This window comes from Pseudonaja textilis, chromosome 6, assembly GCF_049901715.1.
Source record: "Pseudonaja textilis isolate UNSWEBS1 chromosome 6, rPseTex1.2, whole genome shotgun sequence".
NCBI classification, from domain to species: Eukaryota; Metazoa; Chordata; class Lepidosauria; order Squamata; family Elapidae; genus Pseudonaja; species Pseudonaja textilis.
The window spans coordinates 45,482,798-45,500,388 of NC_141995.1; the positions used below are offsets into that span (position 1 = coordinate 45,482,798).

General features: G+C 38.8%; 1 protein-coding gene across 20 annotated transcripts in view; it reads left to right on the forward strand.

Annotated features, from left to right (window-relative positions):
- Positions 1 to 17,591, forward strand: part of SLIT2 (slit guidance ligand 2) — a 224,515-nt gene that overhangs the window by 149,933 nt on the left and 56,991 nt on the right. For 16 of the 20 annotated variants that reach the window (XM_087936499.1, XM_087936500.1, XM_087936504.1 and 13 more), the window contains 7 exons: positions 1,962 to 2,033; positions 7,359 to 7,430; positions 8,385 to 8,548; positions 10,515 to 10,653; positions 12,724 to 12,795; positions 12,978 to 13,049; positions 16,366 to 16,437. In XM_087936499.1, the coding sequence (XP_087792625.1) occupies positions 1,962 to 2,033; positions 7,359 to 7,430; positions 8,385 to 8,548; positions 10,515 to 10,653; positions 12,724 to 12,795; positions 12,978 to 13,049; positions 16,366 to 16,437 (663 nt within the window). The remainder of the gene's footprint in view (positions 1 to 1,961; positions 2,034 to 7,358; positions 7,431 to 8,384; positions 8,549 to 10,514; positions 10,654 to 12,723; positions 12,796 to 12,977; positions 13,050 to 16,365; positions 16,438 to 17,591) is intronic. The other 4 variants (XM_087936503.1, XM_087936496.1, XM_087936501.1 and 1 more) reach the window with 1 other exon arrangement.

Consider the following 17,591-nt stretch of genomic DNA (forward strand, 5'->3'; position numbering starts at 1 on the left):
AGGGTCATTGGTCATGTGATCAAAATTCAGATGCTTGGCCATTGGTTCATACTTATGACGGTCACAGCGCAATCCCTTTTTACGTCCTTCTGACTAGCAAAGTCAACGGGGAAAACCAGATTCACTTTGCAGCTGTCTTACCAACCTAACAGCAGCAACGACTCACTTAACAAGCGTGGCAAGCAAAGTTGTAAAATGGGACAGAACTCCCTTAGCCCTTGTCTCACTTAACTCACAACGTTGGGGCTCGATTGTGGTGGTGAATCAAGGAGCCCCTTGGAAACGAGAGGGAGGTTTGCTTGCTTTTTTGCAACAGGCATCCAACACCAGAAGTTTTTCAGAAGAGATTGGAAAATTCAACCCAACCCAACAGGACAGACACAGATTCCAGAGAGTAATTAGGACTGCGGAAAAAACAATGGCTATCAACCTGCCTTCCGTGGAAGACCTTTTATACGGCACAAGTCAAAAAGAGGGCTGTGGAAATACCTACAGACCCCTCACATCCCGGACATAAACTGTTTCAACGCCTTCCTTCAAAACGATGCTATAGAGCACTACACACCAGAACAACTAGACACAAGGAGAGTTTTCCCTCCCAAATGCCATCACTCTGCTAAACAAATAATTCCCTCAACACTGTTCAACTATTTACAAAGTGTGCACTACTATGACTATTAATCTTCTCATCACGCCTTATCACCCATCCCTTCCCACTTGTGACTTTATGACTGTAACTTTGTCACTTGTATCATTACGATTTATATTGACTGTTTCCTAGTATGATTTGATTGCTTATTGTACCCTACGACTATTATTAAGTGTTGTACCTGATGATTCTTGACTCTTGATGAATGTCTCTTTTCTTTTATGTACACTGAGAGCATTTGCACCAAGACAAATTCCTTGTGTGTCCAGTCACACTTGGCCAATAAAAGAATTCTGTTCTATTCTCAATTCTAAAACCATTTGGAATATGACACGTAAGACAATGGATATAAACTAACTGAGCAAATGTATACATGTATATATGATATGTATCACACGTTATAGTATGTATCGCAAAAAGGAATTGCCAGGACGATCACACCATGTCCGATGTTTTAATAATTTAATCAGTACAATATTTTTGTTTTTTTTTTAAAAAGGAAAACCATTTGTCTGAAGGGGTGCAGGGTTTTCTGCCTTAGCAGGAGGTTGCACTAGAAGACCTCTAATGCCCCTTCCAACTCTGTTGACTCTATCATAAAAAATATCATCGTCCATGTTTTGAATTAGAAAGCTGGTTCTGAGGTATTTCTACCATTATGTTTTCATTTAATAGCGCATGGATTCCCACCTGCCGTGATCCGCCTAGAGAGGCCCCGTGGCCCATGCCAGCTTCCTCCTTGGCCTGGGGTTTCTTTCCATGAACTGTCATTTGGGGGGGGGGGATTCAGAGGGCCATCCGAGCAGGGTCTGTGCCTAAGGATGTTGGGAAGGGGCTGCCTGAGTCGAGCAAGGTCGGCCTCTGCTGCTCCTGCCAAGGAAGCTGAAATTAACATGCAGCTGTGCTTCCCTGATAAATGGATTCTGTTGGGTCACCGAGGGGATGCACGACATTAAGTGATTTACAGCCCTTTCCCTTAATGAAATTGTTTCAGCAGGATGACGCGGAGAGCTTTTAATGGATAGCTTTGCTTGATGTAATGAAATTGCATTCCTTTGGCATTTAATATAAGGTGCAGTTATTATTTACTGGAGCTTTCCCAGTGCTGGGGTGGTTTCTTTTGCGCACGGCATGCAAAACAAAAAGCGATTTTTTGGGGGGGCGGGGGTGATCGCATCCCATCTGGGAGGCCAGAGGGGGGATTTTCTGAAGCTCCGTTTGGGCAGCCTCATTCCTTAAGGAGCCCTTCCTTTTCCTTTCACCCAGCAGCCTTCCCTCTGCCTCACCTCTCGTCTCCTACTCTCTTCAACAGGCAACTGGATTTCAACCAGATCAGCTGCATCGAAGATGGGGCGTTCCGAGCTCTGCGAGACCTGGAAGTGCTGTGAGTAGCATCCTCTCTCCTTATCTCAGACGGGAAAGTCAGATTATAGACACTTGCTGGGTAGCTGGAGCAGCTGAGGGTCACAGAAAGCTGAAGCCCAAGGGAAGCCAAAGGACATTGTGATTCAAACCATTTGAAATATAGGGCAAGAGGAAAGGGGGTTCCTTCACCCCCAACACCGTCAACCTTTCCATCTATAGTTCTGCGAGGCAAAGCAAACATCTTTGAAAAGCAGATTAAAGGGTTTGATAGTTCAGGTTTATTTCAGTCAGTGCATTCAGATCCAACACCGCCCGGTTCTTTATCCATATCATTGTTTTGCATTGAGCAAAGGGAAGCCTCGAATGGACTTAAGCAGCTTCAGGTCCTAGCAAGATATTATTAGCTGGTCCCGGTAAGTGGTGTTTCCTTTCCGACAGATGTGCTTCCCCGCCTATTAAGGATGGGTGTTTATTTATTGGCGAAGGATCTCGAGTAAGATCCTTCCCCAAGCTGCTAGACCTGGAGTAGCTTAACAGAAGTCAGTAGGACTTTTTCATCAGATATTAAGGAGATAACCCCAAGGTATTTCTTGGAAAATCTGCCAGGATGGTAGAACCTTTCTGCAGTGAACAAATAAACTTTTTAATCCCGCAAACTTCTTTCCAACTATTGAGGATGAATGATAGCAGCCGATTAATTTTCATCAAAGTGAAATAATTTGCATGCTGTTCATAAAACAACCCACCAGTCTGATTTGCATGCCCTTTGGATAAAGAAAATAGGGCTTACCGATTCCTTATTAAATATGAAATTTCACTGCAAAACCATGCCATCTGTACAAACTTATATATATATGTTCTTTTTAAGAAAAAGGTCTTAAAAACTGGTTAGGATATCAAGATTTTTCTTAAGCCAGGTGAGATGTTTTTATCTTACCTTATTTCATCTTTCAGGATTATGTTTAAAAATAGACTTTTTAAAAAAATATTAAAAAAAATAAAGTATAGAAAGCACCAGAAGTCAAATGAAGATCATGGTTGTCCCAAAAGGGGTTTTGTCAGAAGGCAACTGGATTTTCTTTGTCTCTCCTTGAAGTCAGTTTGCTTCCCACCCAAGAACTGAAGAAGCTTCTGGGCTGAGAAGCGAAACATCTTCAAGGAAAAACAAATAAGGTCCAGTTGCCTCTTGAAAAAAGTACTTTTGGCTTTTTTTGTGCTGAAAAAAAAAGCAGAAGCTTTGGAAAGTGTGTGAAAAGAATACAGAAAGTATGGAAAATACTGCAGAACAATTAATTGGTGGATATTTTTTCCCAGTTGGTGAATTTGGGTTTTCTTCTTCCTCACTTCTCCTTTTTAACTTGAATTTAGTAATAATGAACAAATACAAAAGATTGGGAGGAACTGTAATTCAGGGCAAGCCTTTGGAAGAATTCAGTCTTTCTTCTTTTATGGGACAAATTTGGTTCTTTCAGCTTTCATTTGGAATACATAAAACCAAATTTTCCCAATAATTCTTCATTTTTACTTATGAAAAAATTCATAAGAATTTCTCCCCCGAGATGCGATGTTTGATTCTTATCATGAAAAAGGCAAGATGGAAATCCTTGCTTTTTGTTTAACTTTGGGAGGGTAAACCCATTTCACTTCAGGTGATATTAATGTTGCTCCATAAATTGTTGGGCTAACTAAGAAGAAAAAGGGCTAGTTGCCTACTCTTAGCATGGAGATTATAGAATAGATCTCCATGTTAATGGTTGCAATTGCTAGAGCCGTAAGTGAGTTGACTTCAGCAATTGCTACAATACTTCATTGTTTTTAAATTTTGAAAATAGGCTTCATTCTTTTCCCGAATTCAATCATCTTTTGTTGGATTTGTACAAGGAGTTTCCTTCTCTATTCCTTTTGGCCTGAATGCTTTGGTCCTTCACTATATGATTAATCAAATAAAATGAAAATGGTCTACAGTTTTTTTTCACTAGGGCCGTGGCCCGCTTTCTAAAAGTGAAGTGAGACCATGAGCCCAACAGCTTTTTAAAGCATCCATGTCTCTCTCTTAAAAAGTTTCTGGGTTCCAATTTCAACCTGTTCTGAAACACCTGATCCAAATCATTTTAAAGTACACGTTCTACTTTTTGTATTACTTTAAATATTCGGTATATTTTAAAAAGGATTTTTTAACATTAAATTTAAAACATTTCTGCTGATATTAGCCTATCTCATGACAGAGAAATATACATGTATTCAGGTACATGGTTTTTATTTGGCCATTAGTGGCCTCTTTAGAAAGGGCTGGGCACCTGCTTCATTATGGTGGGCAACCTATCTACAAGTTATAAGAAAGAGAAACTCCCCTTGCATTATCTGTAAAGAAATATGTGATGTTTCTTTTACAAAACTTGAGACTTTTTTCCAGCGGTCTGTGTTTTTCACCAACAGCTTATTATCATAACAATCATTTAACTATTGAAACCATTTCTGTATGCTGGTATATCTATAAAACATCCAGTTATGAAATCAGTGTGACCTGCTTACTACTTTGCCACTAACTTTTGATTCCAGTAATTTCACCGTTGCAGAAGTTTGTGATGTAAATGTTGTGATTGTTATTATTTGACATCCGCTTCCTCACTGCTAAAGATCCTATAAAGATTCATCATTTAATCTGAAAGCAATTGTTTGTGTCAAGGAGAATTTACAAAAAAACAGCCCTTAATTTAATGCAGTGTTTTTCAACTTTGGCTGCATTAAGATGTGTGAACTTCAACTTTTCAGTGCTGGCTGGGGAATTCTGGTAGTTGAAGTCCACACATTTTAAAGTTGTCAAAGTTGGAAAACATGGATTTAGTGATGATTGAGATTCTCAGTCATGCAGGTCGTGTTGTCCCAAAGGTGCTTCTTCAAGAGGCAACTGGACTTTCTGGTTTTTCATTGAAGACATTTCGCTTCTCATCCAAGAAGCTTCTTCAGTTCTTCAGAAGTGAAGTTCTTGGATGAGAAGCAAAATGTCTTCAATGAAAAATCAGAAAGTCTAGTTGCCTCTTGAAAAAGCACCTTTGGGATTGATTTAGTGATAACATTGCTTAAGTAATTAATATTTGACTATGAGAAGTGTGGACTTGTTCTTTGTAAAGGGTAACTCATTTGAAATAAGACTCTTCTACCACATTCTCAGTTGAGTGTGCATTAGAAAAAAAAACCCTCAAGAAGTGTTTCCAATTATGAACCAGGTCTCATAATTTGTGACTGTGTATACAAAAGTGATCTATGTGGATGGTTTTACGATGAGGAACTTCTTAATTGTATCAGGAAAACTGCCATTCTTTTTTTTATATTTAACACAGCTTATGTATTGATTAAAAAAAAAACCTCAGTGACCAGTAATTCCTAATCAGAACCATTCCTCTGTCCTGATACAGGATTACAATTATATTTAATTGGATATTCTTACATCTCTTCATTGATCTCTTTAGCATAACAGAGATCACCTTAGAATAATAGAGTTGGAAGGGACCTTGGAGGTCTTCTAGTCCAACCCCCTGCCCAGGCAGGAAACCTTGTTGCGGAAAAATGGTTGTCTGATCTCTTCTTAAAAGCTTCTAGAGATTGGACAACCACTGGTTGATTGTCCTCCCTGTCAGGAAATTTCTCCTTAGTTCTACGCTGCTTCTCTCCTTGATGAGTTTCCATCCTTTGCTTCTTGTCCTGCCTTCAGGGGCTTTGGAGAATAAGCTGACCCCCTCTTCTTTGGGGCAGCCCCTTAAATATTGGAACAATACGCTATTAAGGGTTACTTCAAGGGTCTTGATAAACAATACGCTATTAAGGGTTAAATGTCTTTCAAAAATTATTTCTTAATGCTTGTAACAAGCAAAGATTTAAGACAGATTCACATGGATCGCAGTGACCTGTTCCAACTCAGGTTGGGTGGAAGACATCATCCCCTGCTCACCTCGAGCCTACCACAAATTATATTTTCATATCATTTTCATATATTTTCATATTTTCTGCTTCCACATCAAAAGTTGTCCTTTCTGCCTTGAAGTGGTCGAGCTGTGCTGTTTGATTTGCCTGTTGGGCTTCACAGCTGCAGTATGCCTACTCCAGGGCTGGTTGCTGCTGTTGGCAAACATTTTTCCCCCTTTGGTTGCTAAAGTAACTGCTTCTCTCAGAACAACCTTCCCCAAATTAAATGCACAAAACCACTGAAACCTGCTAGTTCCCTAACTGACCTAGGTCTATGGGTGACATGACTAGGTTTCTTGTTGTCAAATAAAGCCCTATTTTCTTGGTCATGTTTGTATCTGTATCTCTCTCTCTCTCTTTCTCTCTCTCTCTTGCTATCGCTATCATCTCTCTCTCTCTACCTATATCTATCTATCTATCATCTATCTATCTATCTATCTATCTATCTATCTATCTATCTATCTATCTATCTATCTATCTATCTATCTATCTATCTATCTATCTATCTATCTATCTATCTCAAAAATTTAATATTGTTTACAAAGCTAAAACCTTGGTATCTGCACATATCTGCACATAGTAAATGGCTTTAAAATAAACAGTTTCTGTTTATTTCCCCAAATGTCACTCCCTATTCTCCGTCTCATCCACTATTAGAGTAAAATCACAGTGGCATTGCAGCTGTAAGATTTGCTTGGCACATAGTAAGTTTCTACTTTGAAGTCCAGCAGAAATATTTTTAATTGCTTGATGTTTTTATGTTTTGTTTGTTTGTTTATGTTTGTTTTTAAAAACCAATAAAAACTTTTTTTTTAAAAGAAATATGTTTAATTGCTACTGTGGTTGTTATGATTCAGCCCCAGGTAAATACATACTATGTTTTTGGTAATATTTATTCAGTTGGGTTATTTCACAGCTTTGGTAGCCTCTTTCTAAGCCAGGTATTGATAAAAATATTAAAATGTGTTACTTTTTTTAACTGCATGACAAAAAAATGTTATAGCTACCACGATGCTACAACAATACTTCAGCAAAGTGTTTGTGATTACCTCAACATTGTTAAATTCTCATTCTGAATTTTGAGGTGCTGCTATTTCTAGTTCCAGGTATTTTTTTTAGTTTATTTGTTTACGTTTATTTTACATTAGTAGTACTCTGTTTACCAGGTGAAAAGGTTGAGGCACAGGGGTCTTAATAAAAAAAAATAAAGATAGAAATAAGCTCTTCATTTCTGGTTTTCAAAAATGGCACCAGGTATTCTGTTTTTCTTCATTTTTCTCTTTCCTTCATAATGATGGAAGGCAATATTGTTCATAAATATAAGAGTAATTGGAGAAATTTGTACCTAAATAAATGAATACATATTGTTGTTATTTTGCAGCACTCTCAACAATAACAACATCACGCGACTCTCAGTGGCAAGTTTCAACCATATGCCGAAACTCAGAACTTTGTAAGTATTTACAATTTCCTACTGGAAAAGTGTTGAAGTCTGATGAGTCCTTTTGAGAGACTTCTCAAAAGGACTCATCTGGTTGAGGTTTTCCTTTTTAGAAGCACCAGATTAGAGTTTTGGGACATTCTAAACCTGCTCCCATCAGCAGATAAGAACGGATTTTAAGAAGAGCCACCGTCAAAAAAAATGTATAATTTTAGGAACTCTGAAGGGAAATAACGTTTCATTGAAGACGGAAGAAATTCGCACTCTAGAATGCTTAGAGGTAGCATGTTAATGACATTCAGACCAGTAGAAAAATCCTTTCTTTGATAATACCCAGAAGAATCTATGATGGATTGATATTTAAAATAATACAGATATATTTGATAGAATTAGTGGTATCTTGTGGAAATAAATCAGCTGTGTTTCATTTAATTTCACAATTCCATCTGTGACTGGTTGTCAGGTATGAGAAATGAGAAATATTTGAACTTCTTTTTTAAAAAAATTAAGCCTCAGCAGTGCTTAATTAAATTAAAATATTTTTTCCAGATTCTCCCTAATATAAAAAATATAAGGCCTCTCAACAGTTTTTTAACTGAATCTCGTCAGCATTTGCCTTCCACTCCTGAAGCTGAAACTTGCATGTGAAATACGCCTAAATATATTTGAATAAATTCTGATCCGTGTTAATTTAATGCAGTAGCAAGGCTGATGCTCCTGCAACGTGGATTTCAATATTAAGCAACAGCCTCTGAAATGATCAGTTCCTTTTGGGTCAACAGCGGGAATGAATCGTCGCTTCCCAAATGAGGAGAGCAGGAAACTGTCATATTTTAACCTTCAATCTGAGTCAGCATTGCAGGCATAAATAAAACCATTTTATTTATCTTGTACTCTTTTGTTCACTTTTCCATCTTGTACACTGACTTTTGAAACTGTGTGTGTGTGTTTGTTTTTTCCCCCCAGCCGCCTTCACTCCAACAATCTACAGTGTGATTGTCACTTGGCTTGGTTATCTGACTGGCTACGTCAACGACCCCGAGTCGGCCTTTACACTCAGTGTATGTCCCCACTACACTTACGAGGACATAACATAGCTGAGGTTCAGAAACGAGAATTCATCTGCAGCGGTAAGAACAGCCGGGTTCTTCCACCATCCCTTTAAACAACTTCTTCTTCTTCTTCTTCTTCTTCTTCTTCTTCTTCTTCTTCTTCTTCTTCTTCTTCTTCTTCTTCTTCTTCTTCTTCTTCTTCTTCTTCTTCTTCTTCTTCTTCTTCTTCTTCTTCTTCTTCTTCTTCTTCTTCTTCTTCTTCTTCTTTTTCTTCTTCTCCTTCTCCTCCTCCTCTTCCTCTTCCTCCTCTTCTTCTTCCTCTTCCTCTTCTCTCCTTCTCCTTCCCTATCCGTCATCAAACACTGGCGATCATATTGGCGATCCTTTTTTTATCAACTGCTGCATGAAAAAGTGCTCCTGGGTTTTGCCCAAACTGCCCCCTTAGATTTTGAAGCCATGATGTTCTTCTTCTGCTTGGACCTCATTTGCCTTCCATCTTTCCTTGGAGTGTTAAGCAAAGCATGCCGTATTTTTCCAGGTGTCGCCTCACATGTCCAAAATTTTCCAACTTTTGCTTTTTTTGAATGGTTTGGGTGATTCCCCTTGGCTTTCCCAGGTGGCTTATCCCCTCCTCATTTCTGACTTTGTCAACCCAACCTATATGCAATGGCCCCCTGTAAATCCACATTTCAAATTCTTCTGGTCTCTTCCATGTAGCTTTCTTTCTGAGACCAACTCTCCACTCCGTAGAGCAGGGTAGAAAAGGTGGAGCATCTGACAAGCCTGATTTTTCAATCAACCTTTAATTAGATGCAAGACAAGATTGAAAAACCACATTGGCCATGCTAGTTTCACTAATAAATGGTGCGTGGAAGTCCGCTGAGAGTCCGCTTTTCCAGGATTCTGAGTGGTGCAGTGAAGCCCATCCACTTCAAAAAGCTGACTTAGAAGATGGGCTTAGAGATCGAGGGTCTTGGTTACATCCTCTTTCTGCTTGTCGAAATGCAGTCAGCATAACTAGAAAAATTGGCAGAGGGGGAAAGGAACCGATATTCTGGCCCTTATTTACATCTCTTGTTCCTTCATACAATAATTCTTTTATTTATTTATTTGTTTGTTTGTTTGTTTGTTTGTTTATGTTGTCAAATGATTATAAGATTACAGGTATAAGTATAGACATAGTTATGAGTACATGAAATGGATACATATAAGAAAAATAAAAAGAAACGATAGGACAGGGACGGTAGGCACGTTGGTGCGCTTATGCCTGATAGAAGTTATATCGACTCCTACGTCTACAACAATATCTGCCAGAAGAAGAAGAAGGAAGACTAGATGCTGCGTATTTAATTGCCACAACCTCTTGCTTTTTCATAGTAACAACTCAGTGCAAGAGGTGAAATTATGGCTCTGCAGAGTTCCACATCCCCATCCAAAATTAATAACTTACTTTTGCACAAAAAATAAATAAAAGGGAACTATAAACAGTGGGCGCATGACATATTTTACCATCTGTGGGTTTCTTGTTTGCTTGTCATGAAAGAATAATGAAATGTCAAGTGATAGGTTGCTAACATTGTTTCTTTTTCTCTGTTCATAACCTCCAGATGAGGAAGAAGGCAAGTTCACTTTAAGTAATAATAATAATAATAATGTAAAAAATCAATTGTGTCATCAGTTAGTTGTCAGACACTCTTAATACATCCCAGCTGTCCAAGGATGATGTATAAAACTGTCACGTGGACCGTTCTTTTTTATTCTTCCCCTAAATGTTTTTGATGGTTTTGCTTGATGAGAAGCTCAGCAGATAATGTCTAAATGGATGCAAAGGAAATATTGCAACCTTGCTAATCTATCCCAAACTGGATTCCTTCCAGATGTCTTGACTGACTCCCATAATTCCACAGACAAAAACTTGTTACAATAATGATTAGGGGTCAGTGGGGCGCATATCAAACAAGCAGGATCCAGCCGTGACTTCGTTGCACTTTTCTTGAGTAGCTGTCTTGCAGCTCTAGAAGTGGCCATTTGTTGCTGTTTTCAGGTCACCAGTCTTTTATGGCTCCCTCCTGTAGTGTGTTGCACTGCCCTGCTACGTGTACCTGTAGTAACAACATTGTGGATTGCCGAGGGAAAGGCCTGACTGAAATCCCCACCAATCTTCCGGAAGCCATTACAGAAATGTAAGTCAGAAATGAGGTATATCTTCCTAGCAACTTATCTTCCCTGTGAATGAACCAAGGTGGGTTTGATACAACTTTGTATTTGCGTCTGGGTAGTTGCCTCACTTGAATTGTTGCTTGCAAAAGCTTTCCGTCCATAAAGAGAGGTGGATTCCTGTTAGGTCCCTCCCCACACAATGTTGGGGAATGGGTGGAGGAGGGTGGCACTGTTCATCCCTGCCACAAATACTGTCAGGATTCCGGCAGTTACGCCAATTAAATCATGAGTCTTGAGCCAAACTTCCAGAACTTCAAAACGATTCATTGGGAGTGAACATGCCGGCACTGCCTGTGTGTAGCCGACTCTGAGACACATAATTCATTGTCACCCTTGACCCTGGTTTTCTCTCCACCCACTGGGTGTATCGTAATTCATATTCTCCAATGGGACACCTCCATAGCCAAGAATCATCAATTATGTTCTCCAGTTAGAATTTTGCAAGGCAGAAACTTCACTCACCTAGTGACTATCTTTGAAAACTATTTATGGAATGCACTTTCAATTTCCAAGCTGCCGCACTGCTACCCCCTCCCTTTCTGTTGGCAACTCTAAAAAGACCAAAGAGATATTTTATGAGTTGACAAATACATTTAAGTAGCAATTCCAGATTGACATAATTGGTAAACTCCAGGAGTTCAATATATTGATCGTTAGATATTGACAGCTCAGGATTTTGTGACTTTAACCCTATCAATGGGATTCTCAATGAAAATAATGGCTGGTTTGTTGAACAATCAATTCATTAATTATATCAGACGTAGAAGGGTACCCAAGTGACTTTAGAATAGAACAACAGAGTTGGAAGGGACCTTGGAGGTCTTCTAGTCCAACCCCCTGCTTAGACAGGAAGCCCTATACCATTTCAGAAAAATGGCTAATCCAATCTCAAATGGTTATTCAACTTTGACATATGACATGTTGCAGAAACGTTTGTTTATCTGTGGAGCGTAGAAGATGGCCAATTCTATTATTCTTGCAAATAATTCCATATTGGGAGGGGGGGGGAGCCATGATTGTGTTACACTGTTTCATTGCACAGAAAATATTAATGTTTAGAGAGGCATAATGCAGGTCACTGGCTACAATCACCTCAATTTCTTTGAGTGTCAGTCCCCCGTACATCCAGAGACCCCTATTATTTGAACATAAGAGGCTTCTCAGAAACAGTGGTGGCTATTAACGGTAATAGTCTATCAAGAAAATATTCCGGTATTAAACAGCGCCATAATTTATACTTGCTCTGCTGATTTACAAATTATTTATTTCTGGAAGCCTTCCTTCTATCCTTAGCGAACTGCTCTTTCTGCATTGCATTGCTATGAAATGAAAGTTAAGATTTGCTTCTTCCTGTGAATGGGTCACTCCGGCCTTTGTTTTTCCAAGTCTCTGGCAAGATTTTCAGCCTTTCGTTTTTCTATTTTTTCATTCACTTTTCCAGTAAACTTTTGTTAGTTCCCAGTGCAGGGAAAAGTATTATTATGATTATGGGAAAAACCATAGAAACTGTCCAAAATCTTATCCTTTTATCAACTGGGTGTAATTTTGAATGGTTGCTGAGTGGACTTGTGTAAGTTGAAGGTTACCTGTATTATAAACACATTTATCTATGCATTTTAAAATCTTTTCCGCCTCCCTAGTTCTCATCGACTGACTATTACTGACTAATTTTACATGGGGGGAGGAGGAGAACATGAATCCTATGTTAACAAAACATCGAATACATTTATCTAATATATTTCCTTGTATTTTCTTGTTCCAGATGAAACATAAGATATCTTAGTATGCCACAAATGCAAAATAAAATTAGCACCTAATGGGGATTATCATTAAATCTATATCAAATTGACAGAATATTTTTTTCGGCATTTAAAATTAAAAATCACTGAAGCCTCTCTGTTCTTGTGGCGTAACTTGCCCATGTTTTTATAGCATGTTCTTTCTCGTGGATGTGGGTGTCAATTATATAACATCTTATTTCCCTGTGAAGTGTTTTTTTTCTATCCAGTTTTTTTTTTGTCTCTTTTTGTTAGACGACTGGAGCAAAATTCAATCAAGGTCATTCCACCTGGAGCTTTCTCACCCTATAAAAAGCTCAGGCGAATGTAAGTGAGAAATACTTTGGAATTTACATAAGAAAGTTGTGATTATCTCGCTCACTTTTAAGAGGTTTGCAGTTCGACTCCCAGCGTTCCCTAGCCGGCAAGAAACCTTACCGTGGCCAAGGCTGAGAGACGCTGTCCTAAAGGCTGTGCTTGTGTTACTGGGACATCTTTTCTCGTTTTAGTGATCTGAGCAACAATCAAATCTCTGAGGTAGCCCCAGATGCTTTCCAGGGTCTCCGCTCACTTAATTCCCTGTAAGTATCCCAGTCGCCTCTCATACAGGCGATGTTCATCCCATGTTCATTGAGAGAGGTGCTTTTGATGATGGCATTGCATGCTTTCCTTGACCCGGACATTGTGAAGGCCAGTCACTGACATAAACTCTCCCTTAAGGAAACTTCTTCTGGAAACATTAGATGGATCGGTACTTGCTAAGTCAACGCTTCCAAAGTGGGGTGTAATACTATCAAACATCACATGCCCACTCATGGGAGTAGGCGGGCACTGATTTCCCAGAGGTAAGCACTATCTATGGGAAATCAGAAGTCCAACTTTTAGGAGGTCTTGACTTATCTTGTTGCCTTGGAAGGTCTTTAGAAGTCCAGTTCCCTGCTGAATACTGGATCTGCTAGAAGATATCTAGATAGATGACCTCTCTTGGGAGGTCTTCGGTGAAGGAGAAGTCACCCCTTCCTATGGAATTTTGTTCCAGTCTTTAGCAGCTTGTAGGGTTAAGAAGTTCCAGTGTCTAGTCTGAAACTCTTTCTTCAACCATGGGGTCTGGTTCTACCCTCTGGGGCCATAGAAAATTAGCAAGTTCTTCTTTTTGTGTAATTTGAAGATTTCCCTCAGCTTCCATAAGCTAAACATACCAAATCCTTTAACTGTTAATAAGGTTTGATCTCCTCATGTTTCACCATCATGGTATTTCTGTTCCAAATTCTCAAATTTATTCAGCACTGTTCTTTTTCAATTATGTGCTGAAAACTGGACGCCATTCTCCAAACGAAACCTGTCCATTTGGAGAGAGAAGAACGGAACAGTTGCTTTTGGAGTCTGGGGCCTCTTAATATACTCAAGATAGCATTTGACTTTTTAAAACCAACTGCTTAATGAGGATATGCTACAATGCATATTTGCATACTCAGACAGCTGGTGAGAGGAGCAAATATTTAAGGAAGTGATTAACTATCCATGCATTTTTTTTTTAAGTTTTGAAGAATGCCCATGGAGCATGTCAGGGCTAAAAATATTTCATTTCCAGCATTTGTGCTATTAATTACATTTATTGTCATCCTAATTTACCGGTAACTTGTCTTTAAACCAGTTAAGCCATTGAACTTGGGCTTCAGATGATATTATCATATATTAATACAACTAGATTTTTTTGGAAACATTAACTCAACTTGACTGCAGATTTTGCATATGAAGTTTTAATGACTGTAAATTTGTTTAAAAAAATAATCCTATGTAGTGAAAATAATCCTAGTCTGAGATGAAGACAGTTTCAGATCTGTTCCTAGGAAACTGTAAACTTAATAAGTGAGGATAGTTGGACCTTTAATTTAAAGTTCAGCTTCACTATTTAATCCAGCTAGTTTAATTAATACACTGGTTTCATGTAATGTAATGGTAGAATTCACTCCATCTTGGGCAAATTATACATATATAAAAAAAATCCTGCTGTGCTATGTAAAGATATATGGATTCAATATTTTTTTCTACAGATGTTTTAGAAATATGTGTAGTCAGCTTTGCAGTCTTTGGAGTCTGCAATGTTCTTTAACGTGCAGAATTTTCTTTCTTTTATGTTACTCTTACCCTAAATTGTCTGCATTATTTTTAATGCAGATCAGCTGTTTTCACTCCTTGACATTTACATTATCCCGAAACAGGTTTTTAAAGTGCATGTCCCTGATGTAAGTTCTTTTAAAAACTATTTGTAAGGCCATTTGCACTCAATTTTCAATAGCATATTTGTTTTCCAGACGGTAGGTATGTGCGCAGACAAATGCTTATAGATTTTAGGCTATGCTGCTAAATACAGCTCTGAAGTCTGGTGGGAACAAAACTTGCAAATTCATTCCCTGTGGGTTTTCTTTTCTTTTTTCTTTTTCTGATGTCTAACTGCTTCTTCGGTTGCTTTCCTGAGTTAAATAAAAATAAGCACCTTCTTATGTTTTTCTTCTTCTCCATATTCTGAATCCCTTCGCAAATGTACCATAGTAGAAGCTATTTATCAAAACTCCATTGTACTCACCAGAGGGCTAGAAAAGGAAATAAAATTGCACTGTTGTAGTTCTGCTAGCTGGTTCCCCCAAATTTTATGCGTCTCAACTTCTGTCGCAGTTACCCTTCCATATGCTGCCTGCTTAAGCTCGATTAGACCTGAAATGTTCAGGGAGTTTTCAAGCTACTGAAAATTCTAGCTGTACTTCATGTCTGAAATGCAGAGAGGTTGTTTGCTCCACACAAATAATTCATTCCACGACAAAATGAAACTATACAGCTGCTGTCCATTCCTTCATTCCAATCAGAATAGAGTTGGAAGGGACCTTGGAGGTCTTCTAGTCCAGCCCCCTGCTCAAGCAGGAGACCCCTCTGCCATTTCAGACAAGTGGCTGTCCAGGCTCTTCCAATGATGAAGGACCCGCAACTTTCCACTGGTTGATTGTCCCCACTGTTAGGAAGTTTCTCCTTAGTCCAGGTTGCTTCTCTCCTTGATGAGTTTCCATCCTTTGTTTCTTGTCTTGCCTTCTGGGGCTTTGGAAATGAAGTTGACCCCCCTCTTCTCCTTTGGGGTAGCCCCTCGAATACTGGAAGACTGCTATCATGTCTCCCCTAGTCCTTCTTTTCTCTAAACTGGCCAAACCCAAATCCTGCAACTGTTCCTGTGTGCCAGTGGTGTAATTTGCACTCTGTAGAAACTCTGTAGGAAGTCAACACACATTGTTATCCTTGGTGTGATATGCGCTTGATGTGATGCCACTAGTCAAGTTGTGCAATCCTGATTTAGATGGCTTTATTTTAGCTGGGCATTAAAGTGAGCTGGGTGACTTTGGGCTAATCACCATGAATGAGACTTTGATTTCTAGTCCTGTCATGAAAGCCAGCTGGGTGGTTTTGAGCCAGTCACTCCCTCTCTCTCTCAGCCCAATTCCCTTCACAAGGCAATTATTGGGGGGAAAATAGGGTGAAGGAAGGGGTAGTAGGTATGTTTGCCGCCTTGAGTTACTTATAAAAATAGGTGAGATTTAAAAACAACAACAACAACAACAAGGCAAACCAATTTTCTTCCTGTAAAGCATCACTCTCAGAACCCTCTGTGCTAATAATGTGATTTAGGTCAGAAGACATCTGTGAAAATAATTAGAATACTTTTAGAAAAACTAACCAGACCAACACCAACTCCTTATTAAGAGCCTGATAGTGGAACTTTGGCAGATAAAATTGTGTTATTCAAAAGCATTTTCATGAGAACTTTGTTCTGCTATTGCTGGGGGAATATGGTGGTCGAAAATGTCTAGATGCATTAATTAACCATTTTTGTTGTGGTGGTTGTTGTTGTAGGGTTCTCTATGGAAACAAAATCACCGAACTTCCCAAGGGCCTTTTTGAAGGGCTTTTTGCTCTTCAGTTACTGTGAGTATTTCTTTTATTAAAACACAGTTTTATTTGTCTTTATTGAGAAGGGAGTTTGGGGTTGAAGTGGGTTGAACCAGCAAGCCTGCTTTGAGGGGAGAAATCTCCATCTTTTGAAGTTGAAGGGTTTTTTTTTTTCTTTCTAATCCTTTCAGGCTCTCCTCTCCTATTCCTACTCTTCATCAAGATAAAACATTTTCCCCCCTTCAATTAATTTTCTACAGTCCTTTTTGTTTTGCTTTTAAGCACTGGAACCCATGGTTTGAGAATACCGATTTTAAGGGAACACTTTCATTCATTTTATGCTGTTTTCTCGGAGTTATCTCTATTAGTCCCCCTGTCTGTCAGTCTATCTCTTCTTTAAGCAAGGTTATTTATTCATATTTATTATTTTTAAAAATTAGCGTGAACGTTGCATTTTAAAATCATGGTTACATATGAAGGGAGACAGTTGGGAAGAGGCAGCCACGACTGGTAGATACAACTTTTGTTTGCTTGGAGGATGAGTGGCAGAGAATATTCCTGTGCCTAGAAATGCAGTTTTCCACTTTTTATACAAACTTGCCTTTGTTTCCTTGCTGATTGTCTCTTTTTCCTGGCATTCCAAGACATGGACATTTTCAGCCAATACTTTACTAGATGTCATGAAGTTTGATAATGACATTGGAATTAAATGATTTATTTGGAATTTTACCAGTTTGAAGGAAGTGGGAGAAAGATGAGGGATGAGACACCTCATGTACAGGGTATAAGATATGTAACATCCATATCTTTCTAGTCTAAGAACTTCAAGTAAGAGGGATTGTATATACCATTCTGAAAGATTCTGTATGTCTCTTTTGCTTAGTGCTGGGATCTACTCAACTCCACTAAAGTGAATGTCCTCTATATAGTCACAAAATGGCCCATGCAATTCACAGTAGAGAGTTTTATTCCTCTGTGGTTCTCTACATCTGATTAATCCCAAGACAGGGTAAAACTGTGAGGGCAAACAACTCGATATCCTGAGGGTACAGCAGCAAAGTTGCTTGTGGGCAACAAACAACCTCCAATAACACTGAACAATAGATGAGTGGTATTCTCTTTATCTACATAAGATACACTAATTTCAAAGGAAACATGAATGAGAAGACTAAACAGCCTTTGCATGTATG